The 24,009-nt window shown below is 39.1% G+C and overlaps 1 protein-coding gene across 1 annotated transcript in view; it reads left to right on the forward strand.

Annotated features, from left to right (window-relative positions):
• MYO6 (myosin VI) overlaps positions 1-24,009 on the forward strand; it is a 692,995-nt gene that overhangs the window by 392,164 nt on the left and 276,822 nt on the right. The window contains exon 14 of the mRNA XM_044077058.1: positions 18,798-18,836. Within this exon, the coding sequence (XP_043932993.1) occupies positions 18,798-18,836 (39 nt within the window). The remainder of the gene's footprint in view (positions 1-18,797; positions 18,837-24,009) is intronic.

The following is a 24,009-nucleotide window of genomic DNA, read 5'->3' on the forward strand; positions in this document are numbered from 1 at the left end:
AAAGTTGGAAAGAACTATAAGGATTTTGGAGTGGTGTAAAATGCTAGATAGTGATGTTATTATTCTAGAAAATATTAGATTTTTATCAAAAACAGAAAGATAGCAAACAGAATTTTGGTGGGGAAAAGTGTAATATTGAATTTTGGGAAAGAGACCTGCTCAGAAATACTTATGTTATACAAAGATACAATTAAAGTGTTGGATGTTACATTTGTCATAACAGGGAGAATTACTGTTATTGACATAAGATGGAGAGAAAATGTTATGAGAATTATTGCATTTTATGCTTATTTAATTAAAAAGGGAAAGGGAAGAGGTGTTTAGAAAGATAATACAATATGTACCAGTTTATATGAAGATAATTGTAGTAGAGGATTTAAATTGTAATCTAAGACAACTGAACAAAAAGTCTTAAAGTAGTAAAGGACATTATAAAATATGGACAGTTAAAATATGGAATTTAGATACTTGGATGTATAGAAGAGGGAGGAAAACAGAAATAGATTATTTTTTATTACCAAAAGCTTAGTAGCAGTTGCACAATGAGTTTTACTGACAGGGTTTTCAGATCACAGTGCAGTATGGATTATTTTATTTATTTATTTATTTATTTATTTTACATTTGTTAACCGGGCTAGTCTAGCTGGATACATATCCGTTTTCAGTAGAGGCCCGAGGAGAAAAGCTCCAAACAAACAAAATGGTCAGTACATGTTTCAATTACAAGATTCAAAATAGAGTTACAAAAAGAGAATACAAATAACATTTACAAGATGAAAAAAAATTACATAGATGTTATATTAGACAAAGAACATACTGGAGGTTATACATAGCATTAATTTCACATATGGTAATGGAATATAGACTGGATCAAGTATAATCCTCATTACTATTAGGAATGAGAGATTTTAGAGATCTGGATAAGGGAAATGGGCTAGGAAGATGTGGGACTCAGAGGGTATGAGATATGTAGTTAGTCAGGTGCACGACATGGGCATAACCACTGTGTTGTGAGATATTCTTTAAGGTTGTTTTTGAATTGAGTGTGTGAGGTTGCAAGTCTTAGGTAGTTTGGCAGGGAGTTCCACGGCTTGCCAATGGAGTTGGCGTAGAGGGCATCCCCACCTGAGTTCTTAGCTTTAATGGTTAGGATCTGGGTACTGTTGGATGATCGAAGACTATTGAGGTTGGTGTATGGAGTCAGTATGCTGCACAGTGAGGGAGTTTTATCAGGATGGTTGATTATTTTGTAAGCTTCGGTGAGTTGGTTAAGTTTGAGGAGATTAGGCAGTTCCAGCCAGCCAAGGTTCCTCAAGTTAAGACAATGGTGGGTTCGATAAGGGGAACCTGTTATAAATCTAGCAATGTGGTTGTAGGCAAGGGAGAGCATGTTAAGTTCACATTTATTGAGGAAAGAGAGGACCGGGGAAGCGTAGAGGAGGGAAGAGAGGAGATGGGTACGGGCAATAGTTAATTTGGTAGAAGGAGTTAAGAAATTTTTAATTCTGTACATGGATCCTAGTTTTTTGTTAACAGACTTTACGGTTTGAGTAATGTGTATGTCGAATTTGAGCTTATGATCAATGGTAACTCCTAGTAATTTGGTACTGGTGACAGGGGTTATGAGGGTCCCATTGTTGGATTTAACATGGAAGGTTATGTTGTTAGTGTTTGGGAGTTCTTTACCTAGGGGTGAGAAGACGTTGGGGAAGAATAGTAATAATTTCATTTTAGTTGGGTTAAGTAGGAGTTTCAAGTCGGTGAACCATTTTTCAACTAGAGAAAAACAGTGTTGAGTGATGGTTTGGAGATTCGAGAGGGAGACGTCTGAGCAGATTAGGGTGGAATCGTCGGCATATTGGATGCAGGTGGATTTAGGGATGACTGATTGAAGGTCATTTATGAAGATGGAAAACAGAAGTGGGCCCAGTATAGAGCCCTGAGGAACACCTATGGTATTTGGGAGCAGTCCTGATATACTGTTTTGCCACAGGACAGCTTGTTGCCTACCAGTGAGGTAGGCCTTGAACCAGTTTAGAACTAGTGTGTCCAGATGCAGGGTTTCAAGGGTGTTAAGGAGCTGATGATTGACCATATCGAAAGCTTTTGATAGGTCCAGGTCCAGGATTATGGTAAAGGGAAATGATTATATGAAAATAGGGAAAGGCATAAAAGAATAAATGAAGTGAAACGGGATGATAAAGGGAGAAAGAAGGTCATGAGACCATGTAAAGTTCATGTATATATGAAAGAATTTTACAAAGACTGGTCATAATGATACTTAAATTTGAAACTGAAATATAAAAATGTTGTATGACATGGGGAAAAAGAGAAAATGTATATGGAAAAATGAATTATACACATTTAAATAATGACGTGATTGATTGTATAGAGAAGAATGATGAACATTTCCTTATCAAGGAACAGAAAATATATAAAATGAGCTAGAAAAAAAATGAGCAGTTATTGTATAAACAGATATTATTTTGAAAGGAAAAAAAGATATTGCACCATATTCAAGTAAAATAATTAAAGAGAATAACAGGTTTTGAGAGAAATGAAAGATTCATTAGGTGAGATACATAGCACACAAGAGGAGAACATGAATATAGTGAAAGAATATATTAGGGCAGTATTTAAAGAGAAGAGAAGTAAAATATAGAAGGTATGTACATTTTCTAACATGGAGAATAAGTATTTAGAGAAATAGGAGAATTAGAGCAGGTAATAAAATAAATTAACGTAGATTCAACTGCAGGACCGGACGGAATAGAATATAAAATGTACATAAATCTAACTATAGAGCAAAAAAGGGTTTATAAAGGTATTAAATGCATGGTTAGAGAAATGTTTTATGTATAAAAAGTTATGTGGCTGTATCATTAGGTTTATATGGAAAAAAGGAGAGAAGAAAGAAATTTAAAACTAGAGACCAGTTGTATTAAATAATATGGAGTTTAAGACTTTTTTGACAATTTTACACAAAAGGATGAAAGGAAAAGTAGGTAATGTTGTATGTGATTATGTGTTTGTTATAAAAGGTAAAAAAGTTCAAGACATAATATTAATAATTGGAGAATTAGTAGATGGTATAGTAGTTAGAAATGCTAAGGCAAAATAATGGTAAGAGACTTAAGTACAGCATTTGATTCAGTACATCACTCAGTATTATGGGATATATTTGATATGTATAATATAAGTCAGAGGATTAAAAAGTGTTTGTATGTCAGCATATAGGTATAATATGGTGAAAATTATGATAAATGGATGGTTGGGTGAAGATATAAAATTAGAGAAACGTATTAGGCAAGGATGCCCATTGAGTGGTACATTATTCATATTAGTAATGAAAGTAATATCTACATAACATGAACAAGGAGATGGATGCTAATAGTTATATTTCTAAGGAAGGGATAAAAATGCCTATATTGTTAAATTATGCAGATGACATTATTACAAAAAATTAAGTTAGCATGAATATAACAGTAAAACAAATACAAGAATATATTAAGGTCTTTTGGGATAGTATTAAATAAGGATACAAGTCAAGGTTTAGGTTTTGAAGGAAAGATCGGGGAAATTGAATGTAATAAGGAAAAAAATAAGATCCTTGGAATAAATTTTGGGAAACAAGAAATTATAAATTCTATATGGAAAGAAAGAAATAGAGGAAATAAAACAAATGTGTGTTTTTGGCAGTCTTTTAGGCTTTCCTTTAAAAAGAATGTATACTTAATAAATTTGGTACTGTTAGCAAATATTACTTATTTAATCAGTGTCTTTTCGTTCCTTTAAATTTAAAAAAAGATGTATACAATATAATATTTTCATTTATCTGGGATCAAGGTTAAACCTTGTGAAAAGAGGAGTGCTGTATGTGAAAAATGAAAAAGGAGGTTTAGGGTTAATAAACCCTATAGTGTACATGTCCTCATTTAAAATATAATGAAGCTACTTTAATAACAAAAATACTAAGTGTGAAATATAAAATAGAATGGTTAACTTTGTTTAGTTGTACAAAAAGAAGGAGTTGTAATAAAGAAATGGAAAATTATCAAGCTAAGATTATATTGTGGAAAGTTAATGTGAAAAAAATGAAAATAATAGAAAAAAATGGTATGATAAGACTATGGAAAAATATTACTTGATATACCTTGGAATGAATTAAACAATGAGAAAAGGAATAGTATTGCTACAAGATTAAGACATATAGACGGTCAGGATGTTTTATGGAGGTTGTCTATACAAATACTACCAGAGAAGGTGTGTGCCATGTAAAAGTATAAAAGAAAGAGTTAGTTTATATTGTGGTGAATTTGAAACTTGTGAGCATGTTTTCATACAATGTAAAAGAGTAAAAATTTTATGGGAAAAGATTATAGAGAGAAAATATGTGAATGACTGTAAAGATGTAAGCAATTTAAATATGAACATGATTGAATTTGGTTACTACAGACACAAGTGAGGAAGAGGTTGAAAATCTCAGTAAAAAAATGTTTGCTATATTATGGCTGATCTGGAATCAGAAGGTTAAGGTTAAGGTTCAACAAAAAATGGGACTTGGCAATGATGTTGAAAAAAATAAGATTTTGGTTGTGGAAATTGGAGCGGGGGTCAAAAAAGTAATAAGTATGTGTTTTATATGATGTAGTAAAATTTAAAAGGAGAGTGCTTTATAAATAATACACACACACACACATTTATATATATATATATATATATATATATATATATATATATATAGTAAATAGTTGTAAATGTGAACATATAATGTAAATACATAACTATTGATTGTGTAAATATCTATGGATTATGTAAATAAAGGACCCCTACTCTTTTCGATAGTTGCTGTGGAATCACTTACATTGAGCTGAGCTACCAGCAACTCAGACAGATGAGGCTTTTGTAAAGGGATTCCAACAAACCGAACATAAATAATACATAGAATGAAAAGAGAATGTATATACACTAGATATACATAATTTAAGTACAAGTTCTAATGTAGTTTTTAAAAACAAAGGGGAGAATGTTAGATAAAGAGAGAAAAGGAAATGAGGCTATATCTTTTTCAGGAAATAGGTTTTAATTTGATCAAGCTCAAAATCTCCTTGACTGTTGACCCAGTTCCAGTGGTGCAGAGGGACGTAGTTCTAATTATGTGTCATGTGACACACATTTTACTAGCAGCACAGGTGCTGGAGAGGTCAGGCAGGGGATAATGGGCTCAAGCGACCAATGCCAGCTTGGTCATCCTGGGTGAGGGGGAGGAGACATGGCCTACCACATCACAGATCATGTGTAAAATACAGCGTGCTGTACTTCCATGACTAGATACACAAAAGTCAAACAATTGTTTAATACAGAAACACGATATAACACTTTAGGAATGCTTTTAACCATGAATTGATGCATTAAAAAGGTGCCAGGAGTCCCAAAACTTTTACGATCTGAAGAAGAATCGAAAGTGCCTATCGTATGTGAAATAGAGGGACTTAATCATCGTATTCTTGTTTTTAATCATGTTTCTGTATTAAACAATTGTTTTAAACAAGTGACTTTTGTGTATTTAGTTGTGGAAGTACAGCACGCTGTATTTTACACATTTGCACTTTGTTTGTGGCTAGCTGTACTGCAGCAGTGGGAGGTACTTTCTAGTTTACCTACATCACAGATCATTGTTGGAAGAGACCAGGGCAGGCTTGTGCTGATTCAGAGTTGATGTGAGTAGGAGCGCACACATCATTCCCTGCCCAGATAGTCATTGTGAATCAGCTGACTGCTTATGGGAATTGAAGTTAAGGGGGGATTATACAGAAACCTTCATGAAACCAGCACTTGTCTGCTCCCTAATGCCTGAATATCACATACAGGGGAACAAATGGGCTGATCAGACCACCCCAAGTAGGAATGAATGAAGAGTAAGGCTCTTTGCCCAGTTTGGAGATACCTAGTTCTCACCCTTGGGGTAGTGAATGAGCTTATAGCAACAAGTAAGGGATCCACTGGATAAGGACATACATACATACCTGACTGTCTTGACCTCCCTAGTATACAAATTAATGAATTCCGTTTCACGCTTCAGTTGTAAAAAATTAAAAATAGTAATAATAATAATATGTGTGGCCTTCTCACTGCTGTGATGTTAATGAAGGCACAAGCAATCCTCATGGCTGCCTTTATGATACTCCCTCTAGATAGATGTCACCCCTGAACTGTACTTGGGTAATAGTTATGGGGACAAGTGGGCAGAAGCTAGTTGGGGGAGGTTTGTTAAAAGTCAGAATCCTTTCTTGTCATGAAGAAGCATTCATCTGTATGCAGCAGCAACTCACTGTATGAATGTACACAACCCTTCCTGCACTGTGTTAGTCAGACCTGTTTAAGATTTGCGCCCTGTAACTTCTGAGTAAGGATCATGGTAGTATAAGCCTGCACTCTAGCCACACTGTTTTACCTGGCTGTTGTCATCCAGATGGTAGCTTACTTAAGCAAATGAGCAGCAGGGGGATGTTCAGAAATACTCATTCAGGTGGCTCTACTCCCATTTGTTTCCCATTTGTTTCTGTTTGTCAATGATGCTTCCTTGTGGGAGGCATGGTTCAAAGAGGGAAAGTGCCCCCAAACATAAGTGATGAGCATGGGAGACAGGGCAAGGAAGTGGGTGGGATATATAAAGACCCCCCCACCTGCAGGTAGAGAAGGCCAAGCCCCCAGGATGCCCTTAGGATCCACGACCTGCCACAGTGATGTTGGAGCATGACCAGTGGAAGGTGGGAGACAAGCTGGTAGATGCTGCATGGACATGGGATACTGGGAGTCAGAACTGTGATATGAGGCCCTAAGGGGGGACCTCATAAATAAAACCAAACAAACAAAAAAATAGAATATTTTGTTGGTTGTAGTACAGTCTGTGAACATAGAAGATTAGATGTGTGCCCTGGACATGCAGGGCACATGCCTTCTGTTCAGGTTTATAGGTTTGTACTAAGCTTATGACCAGAAAGACCATCAGGCAGTTGAGCCATATCACCCATTACTGGTGGGAAACTAGCAGTGCCCCCATTAAGTAACTTTACCTTACATGTCCCATTTAAAAATTTGTAATCTCCCATCCAGTCAACCAGATTGGTTTTAAAGGTTGCTAGGGAAATACTCTGCTTGATATGCAATGGAAGCCTATTCCACAAACAGGAAGTACATTCGATTAGGTGCCTGTTAAACCATTTAGTGATATTGATATGGTAGTAAAGAAATGTAGATTGTTTCAATTATACATACATTAACTTTTAACCACCATAACAAATAAAACAAAATTGTATTGCACACATACTTTAGTAGCTTGAAATGCATTTGATATATTGCATGTTTGAAGTGAAGGGTGTATAAATAACAGTGCTTATGGCCATAGCATTCAATGCTTTTATACATGTGCCCCATTATTTTTATAGTTATATATACATACATACACACACACACACACACACACACACACACACACACACACACACACACACACACACATAAGAATATATCCACACATACACACACACTCTGTATCTTTTCCTGTCTCTCTCTGTGCCACATATACACATTTTTACATACTTGTTTGTTGTTTAATGTATAGCTGCAGATCCTAAAGAATGATGTGTCAGTAACTTAATTAAGCATTAAGATATATGATTAGATGTGTTCCACAACTATCTAACATTTATTTTATGTGATGCAGAAGGAAGATGCCTTTAACTGAATCTGAATGCTGTATTTTTGAGGGGAATTATCATGAGTGTGATGTTTTCAGCTGAAAGTCAGGAGCCTAATATAGGCTTGCATCTGGTTCATTTAGTGTATTCACTAACTAGTGTGTTTTTTACATTTTTTTTCTTTTTGAAATAGGTCATTCACAGAGGTTAAGAGGTTTGTTATTAAGAAGTAGCTGTTTTTTTTTTTTTACAGTATTGGAAGACTGGGGAAGTGCAGAAGTGAAAAATGTGAACAGTTATGGACTGCTAGCATGTAATAACTTAATAATAACCTATACAAATATATAGATCATATGTGAAGTAACAGGTGTTAGCATAATTAAAATAATTTGTGTTTGCCTTGCAGAAGAGATGTTTATAAAACATCAATGAGCAATTTTCCTTGATGGAACAAAATGCAGTGTAGAAAGATTAGATTCCACTTTGTTTTGCTTTACTAATGTGAATAACTTTCACATTAATATTTAAAAACTGCACAAATCTGGATAAAAAACAGTGCTACATGCACAACTATAATGCAGATATTTAAACAATGGTGACCCTTCTTGCCGGGTCTGTGATTAGGTTTGTCATGTCCTCCAATGCTGTTTAGCATCTTTTCTTTTCAAGCTCTTATGTTCGAAGGTGCATGCCCTTTACCAGTGATTGCATGTTGTCATGCATTGTAGTGGGAGAGCAGGCCAGGCAGAGGTTCATCAGCTCTTTTCTGCTACTCATGGGTCTTGAATATGTTTTGAAAATATTTCTGTGTTTGAAGCCTAAAGCAGTGACGCATATACAGTGTGTGGCCACCAGATAATAAGCCATGGTCCACATGAGTGTCTCTGCTGCCTTTGAAATTAACTTAAATTAACATATGCTAGGCAGGGAGGCAAGAGAATATTCTCCTGTCCTAAATTAGGGCTTTGAACCCTCAGCTGTTTGTCCCAACTCTTCATATTCTAGTCCTTCTAAATGGGTCAGGCAGTAGAAGAGCTTACATCTCTTCCTTAGTCAACAATCAGGGTGGAGGCATCATTTGTGGCTTCCATATGGCCTTGCGGCTTACTATAACTGTGCTAATATTTTGCCAGGGGCTTAGGACAAGTGCCTACATAAGTTGACATGACTGATGCTGTCCTGTCTTAAGGTAAACCTTATGCAGTCAATCCTGGAAACCATTTTCATTTCATTTCATTTCATTTCACAATCACCATACACTGAGGTTAGGAAATTTACTTTTTTCCACTGTAGTGAGATCTTGGAGTTGATATATTTCATTTACAGGGTGTGCGGGGTGTAGGGGGGGGGGGCTTTTCCCTTGCAGAAACGTATTGGAAAGTGTGTTTGTTAGGTGTTGTTGTAGGTGGAGGGGATCTTATTTGCTTGTGCAATATAGTTTTCAACGTTATGAAGCACACTTTAAATGCTCTGAGTTTTTAATGTTTTGGGTTTTCACCGTTTTGAATTTTCGATGATATGAAATTCAATGTTATGAAATTTCAGTGTTATGAAGTAGACCCGTGTGTGTGTGTGCGTGTGTGTGTGTGTGTGTGTGTGTGTATATATATGTGTGTGTGTGTGTGTGTGTGTGTGTGTATATATATATATATATATATATATATATATATATGTCCCCTACGAAATCCCAAATGCACAGAATCCCGACGCCCAAAATACTGAGACGAAGAGCCCAAAACCCCACATTACCGAAACGTTGAAAGCGTGAAATTCAAAATCGCAAAACTAATACATACATACAGCACACACACACAAACATACACACACCCTCCCCCATAACCAAAAAAACACCCTACACTAAAGATAAGTAGGGAGGCTTTGCCCCCTGCATCCCCCATGTAGGGGGCTGTGCCCCCACACCACCCTACTTTATTATTCTAACTCCGAGATCGCACAAACATATACAGAAGGCAAACTCACACCCACACATTACAGTCCCTCACACACACACACACACACACACACACACACACACACACACACACACACACACACACACACACACACACACACACACACCACAGTCACAACACACACTTACACACACTAAAGCACCTCACAAACACACTTACACACACATACTTAGCTGAACCGCAACACCAGAAGCACTAACTCAAAATCCCTTAACATCAGGATTTTGAATTTCACGCTTTTGGTCTTTCGGTAATGTGGGGTTTCGGGCTTTTTGTCTCGGTATTTTGGGTGTCGGGATTCTGTGCATTCAGGATTTCGTAGGGGACCCATATATATATATATATATATATATATATATATATATATATATATATATATATATATATATGTGTGTGTGTGTGTGTGTGTGTGTGTATATAATATCCTGTCTGGTTCTTCTTTGGATTGGTTTGGTTTGGGTACTCCCCTAGCAAACCCTGGGCTAGGATATGACAACTAGGTACTGGATTCAGGTATGCCGAACAGTTCAGAAATGTGTCTCCTTTCGCCCCTGAAATGATGAGTATCTGTTTGTTTAAGCTATCCTATCTCAGAGGCAGCTCAGCAGTTCTTTCTTGTTTTTTTGGGCTGCCAGCTTTTCCTTGGGTCCGAGACTTCTCTTGGGCCCATTGAGTTTCTTCAAGTTGTTGACCTTTAACCTGTACAAATATTAGAGTATTTGGCTGAGATAGCTAGCAGTACCCTTCCTGCTAACTGCTTATAGATGCAGCTACCTGGGCTTACAAGTTGAAAGATTAACTGGGTCTCCTTCCTCCTCCTTTCACACATGGCATGATTGGCTTGACAGTCAAGTTGGTTCCATAAGCTCTTGGAGGTAGCATCTAGAAGCTGATCTTCAAACTTTGCCTTCGTGAAATTATTTTCCTTTCCTGTTAATCTCATCTAGGAACATTCACACCTGGTTTCACTCATCTCTCTAGTTGACACAGACAACCTGTTAACTACTCAGGTCCCTCGTTATGATTACTACATTCTACAGTTCCTTCTCTCTCTTACCAAGAATATCAGACCATGCAAGGGGTTTTGGTATGCCTGTCTAGACTTTAACAGTCCTTCTGATCATTAGCCGATTGAACTTCTCTGAACAATGAGCCTAAGGTGTGGACTTTGGGTGATCCCCCCCCCCCCCGGTTGGTTCCGGGGGATGTTCTGCCATAGGTTAGGTTTCTTATGCTAAAGAAAATAGGTGGGAGGTTGACATACAGGTTAAAGTGTTTCCTTTAATTATTAAAAAAAAAAGAAAAAAAAAAACTACAGACGTTGCTATGCAGCAGTATTAAAGATATCAGGGTTTCTCTTCCCAGTGGTGTTCCCTTTCATGTTCCCATCCAAAACAGGTGTTCTTACTGGATTCTTGGTTGGTAACCTCTTTCTCAGTACAGAAGACACTTTCCAAACACCTGCATATCCTTTCCCTTCCCTGCGTTCAGCACTATATTTTTTTCTTTTGGGGCTGCACTAGTCCTCACAGAGATACTCCTGCACAGAGTTGTTTACCAACTATGCACTTGTTCAGTTCATGAATCTTTCATAAATTTGCTTCTGAGATAGTTTCGCAATGTCCTCCTTACATTTTTCTAATTAGTCATTAGACCTTCCCTTCCATTGCATTCGTCCTCCTCGGTCTATGACATTTCCCTCCTTACGGTGGTGTTGGAATGAGACCTAGTATGCCTCCGGATTTAAAATCCATCAAATTCCATTCATGTATATTTTCAGTAAGGCTGTCAGCATACATGCCTAGCAAGTGATTTTAGTAACTGCCAATTCACAGCCTTTCTTTTTGGACTCATCCCAGCCCACCAGTGGGTTTATCTAATGAATGACACTAGTTACAGCTCTCCTGAGGCTCAAGGAATCCCAGCTGACTGGCTCCACACTTGCTCTAACTAGACAGCATCTACTTCAAGTCTGGAATTGCCTATCTTTCTCTCAGGTCTCCAGACCCCTGGACATTACAATAGATTTGGCTAAATCAAACCTACTCCCAATACAGCACTCCTAAAGCATAGTCTCCATTTGGATGTCATGGACCAGGTAATATCATTGTCTCTTCATTGTGTCATGTCGTTAAGAAATAAGATAAGGGAGTTGCTGTTATTTACATCCCCTCCAACAATTCTGACCTTTCACATTCTTAGTTCCATGTCGTAATACTTAGCCCATATCAACTGCCATGTTGCTATTCCCCCTAGCAAGGGTTCTTAAACAGATCCTTCAGTGGATTTTTGGCAGATCACTGGTCCATTCCTTTTAGTCTGAGCCTGCTGCTGTCAAATATCTGCCAATGGACCGAGCTGGACTGCCCTTCTAGTCTAGCCATTTCTTTTCCTCCCCCTTAGCCAGAATAACCACAAAATCCTCCCACTGAGGTGGGAGAGCATTTCAAGGGAAAGTGAGACCAGGTGATGTGATCTTTCCCGGAAGCCAAATTATGTTTCTGTGTCTTAGGGATGGGGATAGTCCCTTTCCCTTTTCCAGTGCCGCACGCCTTTCAGGGTGCTCTCCCTGTAGGGACTATTACGATGCATACAGACAGTAGGTCAGTAGTCTAGCATACCTTTTAACCAGGGGAATCCTTTCTTCTCTCTGTGCGGAGAGGCCATGAGTGTCTAGGAATAGGCATTATTGTCAGATCTTTTTCTAGTTGCATTGCATATGCTGGCATTATCCAGCACTCTGGCATACAGACTCAGCCAGAAAAGCCAGTCCACTCTGGTTCCTCACGTTTTTCCTCAAACAAACCATCTGAATCTGTTTTCAGCTGTTGGAGCCAACTTCGCTGCAACTTCTCGGCTTCTCAGCTAAACAACAAGCAGGTACTCCCTTTCATCTAATGTATCCTCAGTAGATTCTGGGGCTCATTTGTGGTTCTCTATTTCTCCCATCTAGGATCCAGTATCCAGACCTTTATACTGTCTAGTTACAGCACTTCTGTCCACTTCATTGATAGCACAACTATCCACCGTTGCTTCCTCTGCTTGTGACATTATGCTGGCCTTCCACAAGACTGCTTTTAGAGTGCATATGGGATTAAATGTGGAAGATTTCTCCAGTAGAAGTCTCAAAGAGATCTTTGGATCCATCGTACTCCCTACATTACTTTTCCTTCTTTATCTCCACTTCCTTTAGGAAGGGGCAGATTTCTTTTCCTTTCTGTGATAAACTTACAGTTACCTGCTATACGTAATTGTCTTTCCCTTATGAGAAGAATTTTTCTTCACAGATCGCCTATGTAGACCCCATCCACCCTAGGATCTCAGACTTAATCTGTAGGGGGGCAGCCCAGAAACTAATTAAGCTAACCTTATTTTCCAAGTAGCTTTACATTATTTGTCTTAAGATCAGACATTTCCAGTACTGATTCTTTGTTTATGCCTAGTAATCATAGGGTCCGACATTGTTCAATCCACACAATTGTTGGTCTTGTGTTCAGATTCTTCTAGCAAGGACATATATCTGTTCTCATCCTTGACATGCACAGACATCTACTGGCAGTTGGTGTATCTTTTCCTACCCACTGAGATTTAGCAGTTTCCAGTGTTATCAGGACCAACTAGATTACTGACAATTTTTAGCTGATCTATACCAGAAACAGTCTAGAATTGTCTGGTCCTCCTAGAGCCCTTCTGCTAGATCTACAGGTAACTTATCTGATCTTCCTCCAAAAATTGTACTATTGATGTCTGTGCTTCAGTCTCTTGTTCTAAGACTCGTATCTTTGTGGCATGTTTTGCAAGCGTACGTTGTCTCCAGGAGTAGAGCTTCCTTGGTTTGACAATGCTGTGGCATATCCTTCCTTAAGGGCCTTCCAAGAATTATATAGCTGGGGACTCTACCCATCAGTGAAGACGAATGAAGAGGGCAACATCATGTTTAGGAGTTATGTACTTACCTTAACTTGGTATATGTGTTGTCCTTCTTCATTTTTCTTCACCTTCCCCCTGCCTTATAATTTCTAGAAGGATATTGTACATTATGAGAATGTTGAGTTCCAAGGTTTCAGTTAGTATTCCCTCTTTTCTGTCCTGTCTCTATAAATCATTAGATGTAGGCAGAAAACTTTATCTGAGGAGTTGGAAGTAGTGTGGTGCATTATGGGAAGAAGGAGGAGCTCAAGATTGAAGTCTAGAAGGTGTGGCTGAGCCGGATCTGAGACCCATCAGTGAGGAAAAAATGAAGAAGGACAAAACATTACCAAGTTATGGTAAGTACATAACTCTTAATTTTCTTAATTTGCCCACAGCTGGAGAATCCTACAAAAGGAATTATTGGTTCCTAGTGTGGTCAAGAATGACTGTATTGTAGAGCACTTAAGTACTTCCCAGAAGAGGCTTCACTGAGAGATAAAGCTAAGACTGAAAACACAATAAGGGCTGTAGAGGCTCTTATTTTCTTCAGAATGAGGCTAAAGGTTGTGAGTGTACCATTTCTTGTTCTTCAAGGGGTAGTAGGCTTTTGTCCCTGCTGAACCTCAACATTTTCATTAGACACAGCTAGTATATCAAGTTTTGATGATAACTCGTAGTGTGTGTGTGTGTGTGTGTGTGTGTGTGTGTGTGTGTGTGTGTGTGTGCGTGTGTGTGTGTGTGTGTGTGTGTGTGTGTGTGTGCGCGTGTGTGTAGGGGGTTATGCTGTTGCTGCTACTGAATGTCTGTATAGTGTTACTGGACATGACAGGCACCTTCTGGCAAATCAGTGCCATTTGTCTTGGTGAGCACCATCTTCAGTATGAGGTGCTATCATTTGGACTGTCATCTGTACTTGGAGTGTTTACCAAGGTTTTGGTTGTGGTGGTCAGAATCTTTAAGCGGAAGAAGCTTCATGATTTCCCAACCTGATAGTTGTCCAGTCAAAGTTTTTTTTTGTTGGTATCTGTGCAATGGATGCTTCCATGACTGCATTCAGTATGGCTGACCATACACTGGGAGCAATCTTCTCTGAATCCATTGTAGAGAATTACAACTGGACCTTTTTAAATTGTCAGTTATTCCTACATATATGTAGAGGATCCAAGAGGTCATATACTTGGCATTCTGGGGGAGACACAGCAGAAGGTCTGGTCTAAATTGCTACCCTGGGCATGATAGAATCATTTGCATGCTGGAGGATAAGGGTATTGTAGTAAACTGTGAGGTGTCTGTAGCTGTAGAGGTGCCAGACCTTCACAGATGATCTGGCTCCAGACCAATATTGCCAGACCTTGGATTGGTGGACATTCTGTTACTAGCATTTAGTTGCAAGTGCTGAGGAAGGTTGCTTCACAAATAAAATGGGGATCTCACCTCTGTTCCTACATGGTACAAGAGAGGTGGTTCCTCCATGGAGAGAGGGCCACACTTTATCCATTTGCGAGGTGCTAACATTCCTCTTGTTCCTGAAGGCTTCAGTGGAGAATTGGCTTATGGGGTCCCTTCTTATTCAAGTCTGAAAACCAATCAATTGTATGGTATCTGAACAAACAAGGGGTGCCACCTATGCAGAGAGGTTGTGTGCTTCTGTCAGTGGGCCATAGTCAAACTTAAGAGTTTCTCAGTGATTCACATCCTGGATGAAATGGATATTCTATCAGACTCTTTAGTCACTCCAGCAGCCCTTTCTTGAAGCTTTGGATCCGGGAACTGTCTGCTCTGGATCTTTTAGAAATGGAACCATTTAGAAATCAGACTGTTTTCCAGTTTAGATAAATGCAGTTCTCTCCATCTTCTTTATGCTGTTATCAAGACAAGGAGAGTTTGCAATGGCTTAATTTCCATCCAGTCAGGAGTAACATTCTTGTATGCCTTCCCTCCATTTTTCTAGTTGTTTGTTTCATCACAAAATTCAGAGAAGAAAGACCAGATGTTGTCCTTGTTACCCTAGTGGCTTGAAAAGCTCCTGGTCACACAGGAAAGCAGTCACAATTCTAGACATGGAGATTCTTCATGATTGTGGAAATAGCAGGCTTCACCTTTTTGCCTGACATTTGATTTAGACCTTCTCATACCATCGAATGTCCCGTTGTATTGTCAGTAGTGATTAAAGCTGCTTGATAACCCTCCACTTAGTTGTTAAGTGGAAGAGAGTCTCAATTTAGAAGAAGTAATATCCCATACTGCTGCATTCAGTAGGTCTGTAAGTGATATAGACCAGTCTTAGCTGGCATAAATACTTAAACTGTAAAACAATCAAAGCATACGTCAAGTAGATATCTATGTCTTTCCATTATGATCTTGTGGGCAACAGAACCCTCTATCAGCTAGTCACAGAGCTCCTTTGAAAAGTTAGCTCTTCCATAGCTATTGGTGTAGTCACATTGAATTTATTTTCTTGGAAATGTATTACTTGCTGGCTCTGCTTACAGGATCAGAGAGTTGCAGGCCTCATTTACAGGAAACATTAGCTGGCCTTTTTTACAGGGAATTGTTATCCCTTAAGACCTATCCACATTTTCTTATGAAAATGGTGCTAGTATTGTATTTCAACTAATTTATTTATGTCCTTGTTTGTTTACTTGTGAGCTAGAATCCGGAGGAGCAGGTACATTCACATACCATATATACATCATAAGCTGACATGATCCTTTAAACAGCGACAAAAATTTTAAAGGCGAGAACAGGTGTTGACCTTCACTCCAGAGAAAGAGGGGATGACATCTGCCAAGCAAACTCTTTCCAAGTAGATTGTTGGTTGTGTCATTGTGTATGTGTTTATTTACCATCAGGCAACTCACTGCCCATTAAAAAAATGCGTCATTCGAAAGGTCAATCAACCAATGACATAGCAGCTTCTAGGGCATTTGTCAAGAATGTCTTCATTGCAGACATGTGTGCAGTGACCATGTAGTCATCATTTCACACATTCAACAAGCATTATTACCTGGACCTTAACTTCAGTAGCTCGGCCTCCTTTAGCACCTCAGGACTTCAGGGCTAAGCCTTTGAGCTTTTCTCCTTGACTGATCTTTGACTTCTGTCCTCGTGGGTATACAGTTGGGATTCTACTCAAGCGTCATGCTTGTTATGTGATCTGTAACAGATACTTTCTTACTGTGTCTGTTAGTCTGTGAACTCAAGTCACAGGCACATTGCTACCCCCTTATACTTTGACAGTCCCCTACCTCCTGTAGCTGTTGTTGGAATGCCTCTGTAGCTGGGCAGGTGTATAATTATACATCGTTACAACAGTTTAAGTACCGCATCTGTTTTGTTTTGTATTTCCAGGATGTGTATTTGCTGAAAGGTTGGATGTGAACTGGTGCTCACAGGACACAGGAGCTAGGCATACTGTCCTGATGCATGTGACAACTTGTAGCCTCTGATCATGAGAGTTTTAGAGAAAAAAATGCTGAACTGTAGTGGAAGAGAGGGTGAACTGAGTTGTAATTCCTTTAAGGAAGGTACCCTCATTGATCAAATGATAAGGTAAGGAAGTGTCTGCTACTCTACATTGGTGTTGTTATCATCATCATTATCATCGTAATAATAATAATATCAGTAACTTTTATGATTTATACCATTGCTTTTTAATAACTTATTCTAACTTTCTGCTTTCTTCTACTTGCTGTAAAGCTGACCTTCCGGGTCTATGCCTTGTCCAGCTGTCTCCTGCTTCCTTTCTTCTTTTCTGGATTCTTTTTGTTTTCCAATCTGGGATACTCTGGTTCAGAATTTCCATAAAGGCAACTAAGGGGGGGAAGTAGGCAAAGGCCAGGGCAGCAGGTAATTTTGCATGTGAATTAATTAAAGATTGTACTTCCATGTTTTGACCCTTTGACCTTTTTTCTACCGTTTGACCTGCCACTGTAACAAACCCATACATAAATGCTTACACTTTAAAGAGGCTATGATTTCAGTTTGCACCAAAGAGTCTTGATTGTTTGTTTCTTTTTTGTATGTTTACTGCATCTCAGTGTTTTGCATGCTGTCAGAGCTGCAGAGCCCTTTGCCAGTTGTGTGTTGTTGCAGGATTAAAGAATGCATTGCGCTACATCTCTGACATGCCTTTAATTTCATAAAGCTTATTGCTTTGAAGTTAATAACTGCTTTAAAGTCAGTCACTTCTGTGGCATTGTAAACTGGTTAGAGAGTAGAGCAGGGTATGGATCAGCCACTGCCTTCTTGCCATTTGTCAGTGTCCTCCCACGCACACAAAAAAATCCAACTTTGAAATTATTATTGCAATTCTAAATCTAATTACTATAACTGTAAATTTAGGTATCCTCCTTTTTTGTTTTTGTTTTCTTTTTAGTTAGAAGCAATATATTTTTTTCTTGGTATGAACAGGTGTATGTCATGTAAGATAGCCACCTGCTGGGTCATTCATTTGTAAGAGTTTTATGTTCTTTGTAGTAGGCTACCTTACTGGATTAATAAACAGTTGGATTTATGTTTTTGCACAAAGTAGCTATAGACTTGTGAAAGTAAGCAATATAAAATGGCAGAGGAGGTCCTGTCATATTTTGACTCACTGCCAGCATACACTGAAAAAAATGTCCCACTTTCTCCATCAGGAAAGTATTTTTTTAACTACAGCTTGAATCCTAATTTATATGCAGAATTAGAATATATGTCTTTCCTTTCTGCCTTTGAACCATCTGATGTAAATTAGCAATGAACACTGTGGTTTCTGTCGAAATCCCTGTCTGCTTGACTTTCTTTTGACCCAGTTTATAACCCAGTGTTTCAGTGTAGAGTCAAATGCTCTAGGGTATTTAAAAAATAAACCTTGAATACATGATTGGGGTGAGTAACTTTGTACTGCAAGGGAGTCCTGCTTTGCCATTCTGTGTAATGTAGTTCATAATTTTGTACCCTTGATGTGTACATTAGTTGCTAACATGCATAATTCCGTCTGCTGCAGAACATGCGGCTGTACATCAATAGACCTAGAGTTAGCAGTATATTTTAGTAAGTTGTAACATCAAGCTAATTAGAACAAACATTTAATAAATGCTATAGAAATGATTAGTTCATGAGAAGTATGCACACCTGATTGCACGTTCATGCTGAATGAATGCAGTAGCAATACTTGTAACATCAACATACAAGTTATCTAACTATGCTAATGTCATTCTTTCCCCAGACTCAGCTAAATTTGCTTCTTGAAAAACTTCGCAGCACTGTAAGTATTCTTCAGTTCTTAATACATTTAATAATGTTTTTCTAAGTGAGAAAATGTTCCGTTTTCCAGTACCGCTTGTAGCTTTTACTGAGATTTTTTTCAATTTTCACATCCTTTGTTTACACCATGTCCAGTTATCTGGCGTGGCAGACTTCACCATGTAAATGACATCATCTGAAGAGACAGTGGAACAGATTATTAGGCAAAACTAAAAAGTTATCTCTGCTGTGCTAATAGCCTGATCCTTACCCAGCTTTATGTAGAAGTACTTATACCTTACCAGGTGGGTACTATTGTAAGTACTTATACCTTACCATGTGGGTACTTTTATAAGTACTTATGCCTTGCCAGGTGGGAACTATTATAAGTGCTTATGCCTTACCAGCTGGGTGCTATTATAAGCACTTATACCTTACCAAGTATGTACTATTGGAGTGTTTATACCTTACCAGGTGGATACTATTGTAAGTATTTTTACCTTACCAAGTGGGTACTATTATCAGTACTTATACCTTACCAGGTGGGTACTATTATAAGTACTTATACCTTACCAGGTGGGTACTGTTATAAGTACTTATGCCTAACAGGTGGGTACTATTATAAGCACTTATGTCTTGTCAGATGGGTACTTTTATATGTACTTAAGTCTTACCTGGTGGGTACTATTGTAAGTACTTATGCCTTACCGGATGGGTACTATGATAAGTACTTATGCCTTACCAGGTGGCACTATTAGGATATCTCAACCACCTGAAGTAAAGTAAGGTCTCATTGCTCCCCTTGGCTGGTCACATGTGCTCCAGTATTTTTCAGTGGGTACAAATTGTAAAAATGTATCTGCATACAAAAGCATAGGCCTCAACCCTTTTCCCATCATACATATTTTTTTATAAAAGAAGACATACGATAACTGAGTGAATTATGCATTTAATGGTTTTGTTTAATAAAGTAAATCGGCAACTGCTACTTTTTCTGACTGGGGAGCTGCACCTGATTTAAGAGGCAGAACATGGCTATGAGCTGTCATAAGATAACATTTCCTTTCTCACTGTGGTGGGAAGTCACCAACATGAGAAAACATTTGCAAGAAATTGTAACACACCTGCCAGTCTTTTCTTTGTGATTGGAGTAGGGATAGGTTTCTCTTAAAACATAAAAAAGTAATGTTTTCAGCACTTTTGATTTGAAGGTAGTTGCATCTCTCGTCTTTAATTCTAAGGAAGGGTATTATTTTATATCAATATGATTCAGTGTTTGGACTGTTACTATCCATTGCAATGTCGTCAAAGGTCATCATCCATTTGTAACGAAAGATGTTTCAGAATCATTTTATTTGTGTGTGCAAGTAAATTGTCAAGCAGTACTAATCTGGACTTCATGGCTTAATAAAACTGTGCAATGGAAGAATACAGAACTGAAATCCATGCTGGAAAGCGATAATCATGCATAATGTGTTGTAAGAGCAATACTTCAAAAGAACATGACTTTTACCAGTCCAGGGCTATAAATGTTAATGAATAAAAGATACAGGGAAGCAGCAACAAGATACAGCTGACTCATTCTACTTACTATATTCAGAGGTACTGGTTTCTAGAGGTCTATGGTTAATCGTCAAACAGCACTTTCATTGAATGACTGTTTGCCAAATACTAATTGTCTAAACTTAGTTTGATCAAATAGTCCTATCATCATAATGGTTTTCATCAAATAATCATAGTTGGCCACCTTAATGGAAGCTTTGCCAAATATATACTTACCGATAATGTACCTATAACGAAACCTGCCCTGTCCCCATTGTACTGCAACCTTGGAGTTGGTATATATAATGTGTGGAGGGTGCAGCCCCCTACATAACAAGTGTCCGGTATTATACTAATGTTCCTCTTGTGGGGGGCTGCACCCCCACACCCCCTGCTAATTATATATACCAACTCTGAGGTCGCAGTACAATGAGGAAAGGGCAGGTTTCCTTTTAGGTATGTTACCAGTAAGTATTTGGTAATGCTTCCTTTATGGTGGCCAATTGTCATCATTCGATGAAAATCATTACAGTGCTATGGGCATTCAATTAATAAAGGTTTCAACAATTAGTATTTGGCAAACAGCCGTTCGATGAATGTGCTGTTTGACAATAACCATATACCCGGTTCCTAGTATATACCATTTATTTATTAACATCATCTGTACTCCTCTGGCGAATGTTATGTTCTTTCATCTGTTCAGTTTGAAGCTGGCAGTAGGTCACGTGATCAAAAAAAATGTTATGTTCTTCCAACTGTTCAATTTGAAGATGGCAGTAGGTCACTTGATCAAAAAAAAAAAAAAAACCGTGAAGACAGTCTGATAGTTGTCCAGTTGACCATAGTTTGCTACCTTTAGGAGAATAAATCACTGCAAGGGGACATTTTTCATACATCTGACGTGTGGTCTAGCACTTTTTAGCTAGTTTTCTGAAACACACAGCTGTCTGTTATAGAATAAACAATGTAATATCTAACTAAAAGAAGAAGCAAGCCCCTATCTAGTACATACAAAAAAAGCTGGAACAAATACAATTTGGTTATCCGGCACATTAAATTGTGCATAATTACAAAGGTATTCTTTTGTCCGATAGTTTTGTATAGTTGTGTCTAGCCTTATTACTGAGGGAAGCATCATCTCGTGATGGTCATTATCCATTGTTCCTGGTATATGTGGAAGTAAGATCTTCAAAGATAATTAGAAATATTAAATGTGAAGTTGTTCAATCTCGCCGTTCATTCTTCACTGACGGGTTCAGAGCCGACCCCTCGGCTCTGACACGGCCGTTAGCAAGTTCAAGGTTTTCCAGTTGCTCGAGACCCAGCCCCTTATCCCATAATGCACTGTTGGAATTACCTCAGATCTAGTTTGCTGCGTCATGGATCTCGGTGGTTCCAGATTGCTCGAGCCTAAATCTTTGTAGATTATACAAAAATTGCAAGTTTTTTTGTCTTTTCTTCTATTAGAAATATATATACTTATAGTTCACTTGTTAGGATAGTTTTATAGCCCCCTTCCCTGTTAATACTATACTTGGTGTGTTTTTTCATAGTGGCCTCGTGTTGGCCTACTTCTAGTAGTAGTGTGCATTGGTAGTTAGATTAGAGTTTAATATTAGTTTAAGTGCTTAATACTATTTAGCTAATTTTGGCCCCCTTTTTTTTTTTGGGCCATTGTTTCAGTGTTTATTGGTGGTTGTGTTCCTATCACTACTAGCTAGCCTTTGACTTTGTTATTGTGGATAGTGGTTTTTGGATATTGGATATGTCTGAAGAAAAACAAAAGCATCCTAAGTCTGGGTTCAAAAAATGCCCAGACTGCAGACAAAAGATGTCCATTACTGATACTCATGTGCAATGTGTATACTGTCTAGGAGCTCTTCACTTGCAAGAGTCATGCAGCATATATCACTCCTTTTCTTCCAGGGTTACATTAGAAAGGAAGAGGAAATTGGTGGACAGGGGTTTACTAAAACACCCTTTAGACGAGGCGTTGAGTGACCAGTATGGGGCCAGTAAGTCCTCAGGAGACTCAAAAGCCACAAAAATCTAAGAAAAGTGAGGATGCTGGGTCATCGGCTTCACAGATCTAGGAGCCAAGTTCCCTTCTTCTCAGATCCGGTCCACTGTTCTGGAGCAGAGTTGCCATTGTCTCCTATTCTCCAATCTGCACCATCGGTGCACTCGTCTAGGTCCTTTGTTACTCTTTCTGATCTGGACATGGGCCGACTGGTACAGAAGCTGTTAAGGGCACCAGGCCTAGCTAAATTGCTTTTGGCTCCGACCCTAGTGTTGGAACCGAAGACCATTACCCTGGAATTGACTGCTCCTCCTCCGAGCCGTACTGCGCTTTCGGAGCCAGAGGAGGCTGACCTGATAATCGAAGAGCCCTTGGAGCCAACACCTGCTCCAGTGTTGTCGGTTCTATCTGCTCAGACATCCTTGGTGCCGACCGGGGACTCTAGGAGCCGACATTCTCCTGTCGGGTCCGGGGAGGGTAGTCGCACCGACTTGCCGGTGCCGGCTCTTCCTCTCTGGGCTTCGGCTCGGATGAGCTCAACTCCTACCTCAGGCTCGGAGCCCACGGCCTCGGTGTTGGAGGGGTTGAGGTTCCTTTGGGTCCTTCGACTCCTTCACATCAGAGCCGTGATGCCTTTGAAGCCATGAGGTGAGTATTGTCTCCTAAGACTTCCTCGATGTCAGGATTGGTCTCTTCTTCCCCTAAGGCACCTGTGTCCACTTCTGTTTCCATCGGCTCTAAGTGTAGAGACCCTGAGCCTCAGGTAGCCCCACTGGATGCTCCCTGCTCTTTTGAGACTTCCCCAGATGTTCCCGCTGAGGAGGTTTCCAGAAGGAGAGTGTGCAAGAGGAGTTACCTGGACTCCCCACAGGAGTCTTTGACATCTGACACTGACTTAGATGAGCTAGAAGGGTCCCTCCTGATCCCCCTCTGAGGATATCGCCTTTGCAGAGATACTTGAGATTGTTAGGCAGAGGGCTGATTGGCATTCCAAAAACCCTACTGAGGATGAGTCAGTTCTCCTGAAGGCTTTGGGTTCTCAACCTTCCACCTCTTGGGTGTCTCCGCCCTATGATGAGCTTATGAACCTGGTCTCTCGTAGGGCATGGGAGTCACCAGAATCTATGGAACCTGTCCCTAGGAGGCCTAACAAGTTAATTTCTGCCCCAGTAGATAAGTCCTTTTTGACCAAGGGAGTCCCTGTTGATGCCATGGTGGTGGCGGCCGAAAAGGAAATGTCTGAGACGTCATCGTCTATCCATCCTTCTAACAGAGAGTGTAGGATTATGGATAGATATGGGAAATGCATGTTTAGTTCAGCAACTTTCGCACTTAGATCACTGAACTATTTGACCCATTTTACCAGACTGCAGAGAGATCTCTTTAAGGAGTTAAGAGATACTCTTCAGGGTACAGTAGCTGCATGTGCTTCCGACAAAGTTGCCACCCAGCTTGCTACCCTAAATTCAATTGTAAACTCGTCCATGCGTCTCATATTGTATGCAGCTGATGGCACGTGTAGGGTGGCAGGTACAGGAGTTGCCCTTCATAGACACTCCTGGATGTGCCTCTGTTCCTTCATGGAGCCTTTCAAATCTTTATTTGTGAATACCGCATTTGACGGCTCTTCTCT

Source organism: Protopterus annectens, chromosome 1.part0 (genome assembly GCF_019279795.1).
Source record: "Protopterus annectens isolate FY-2018-M chromosome 1.part0, PAN1.0, whole genome shotgun sequence".
Classification (NCBI taxonomy): Eukaryota; Metazoa; Chordata; order Ceratodontiformes; family Protopteridae; genus Protopterus; species Protopterus annectens.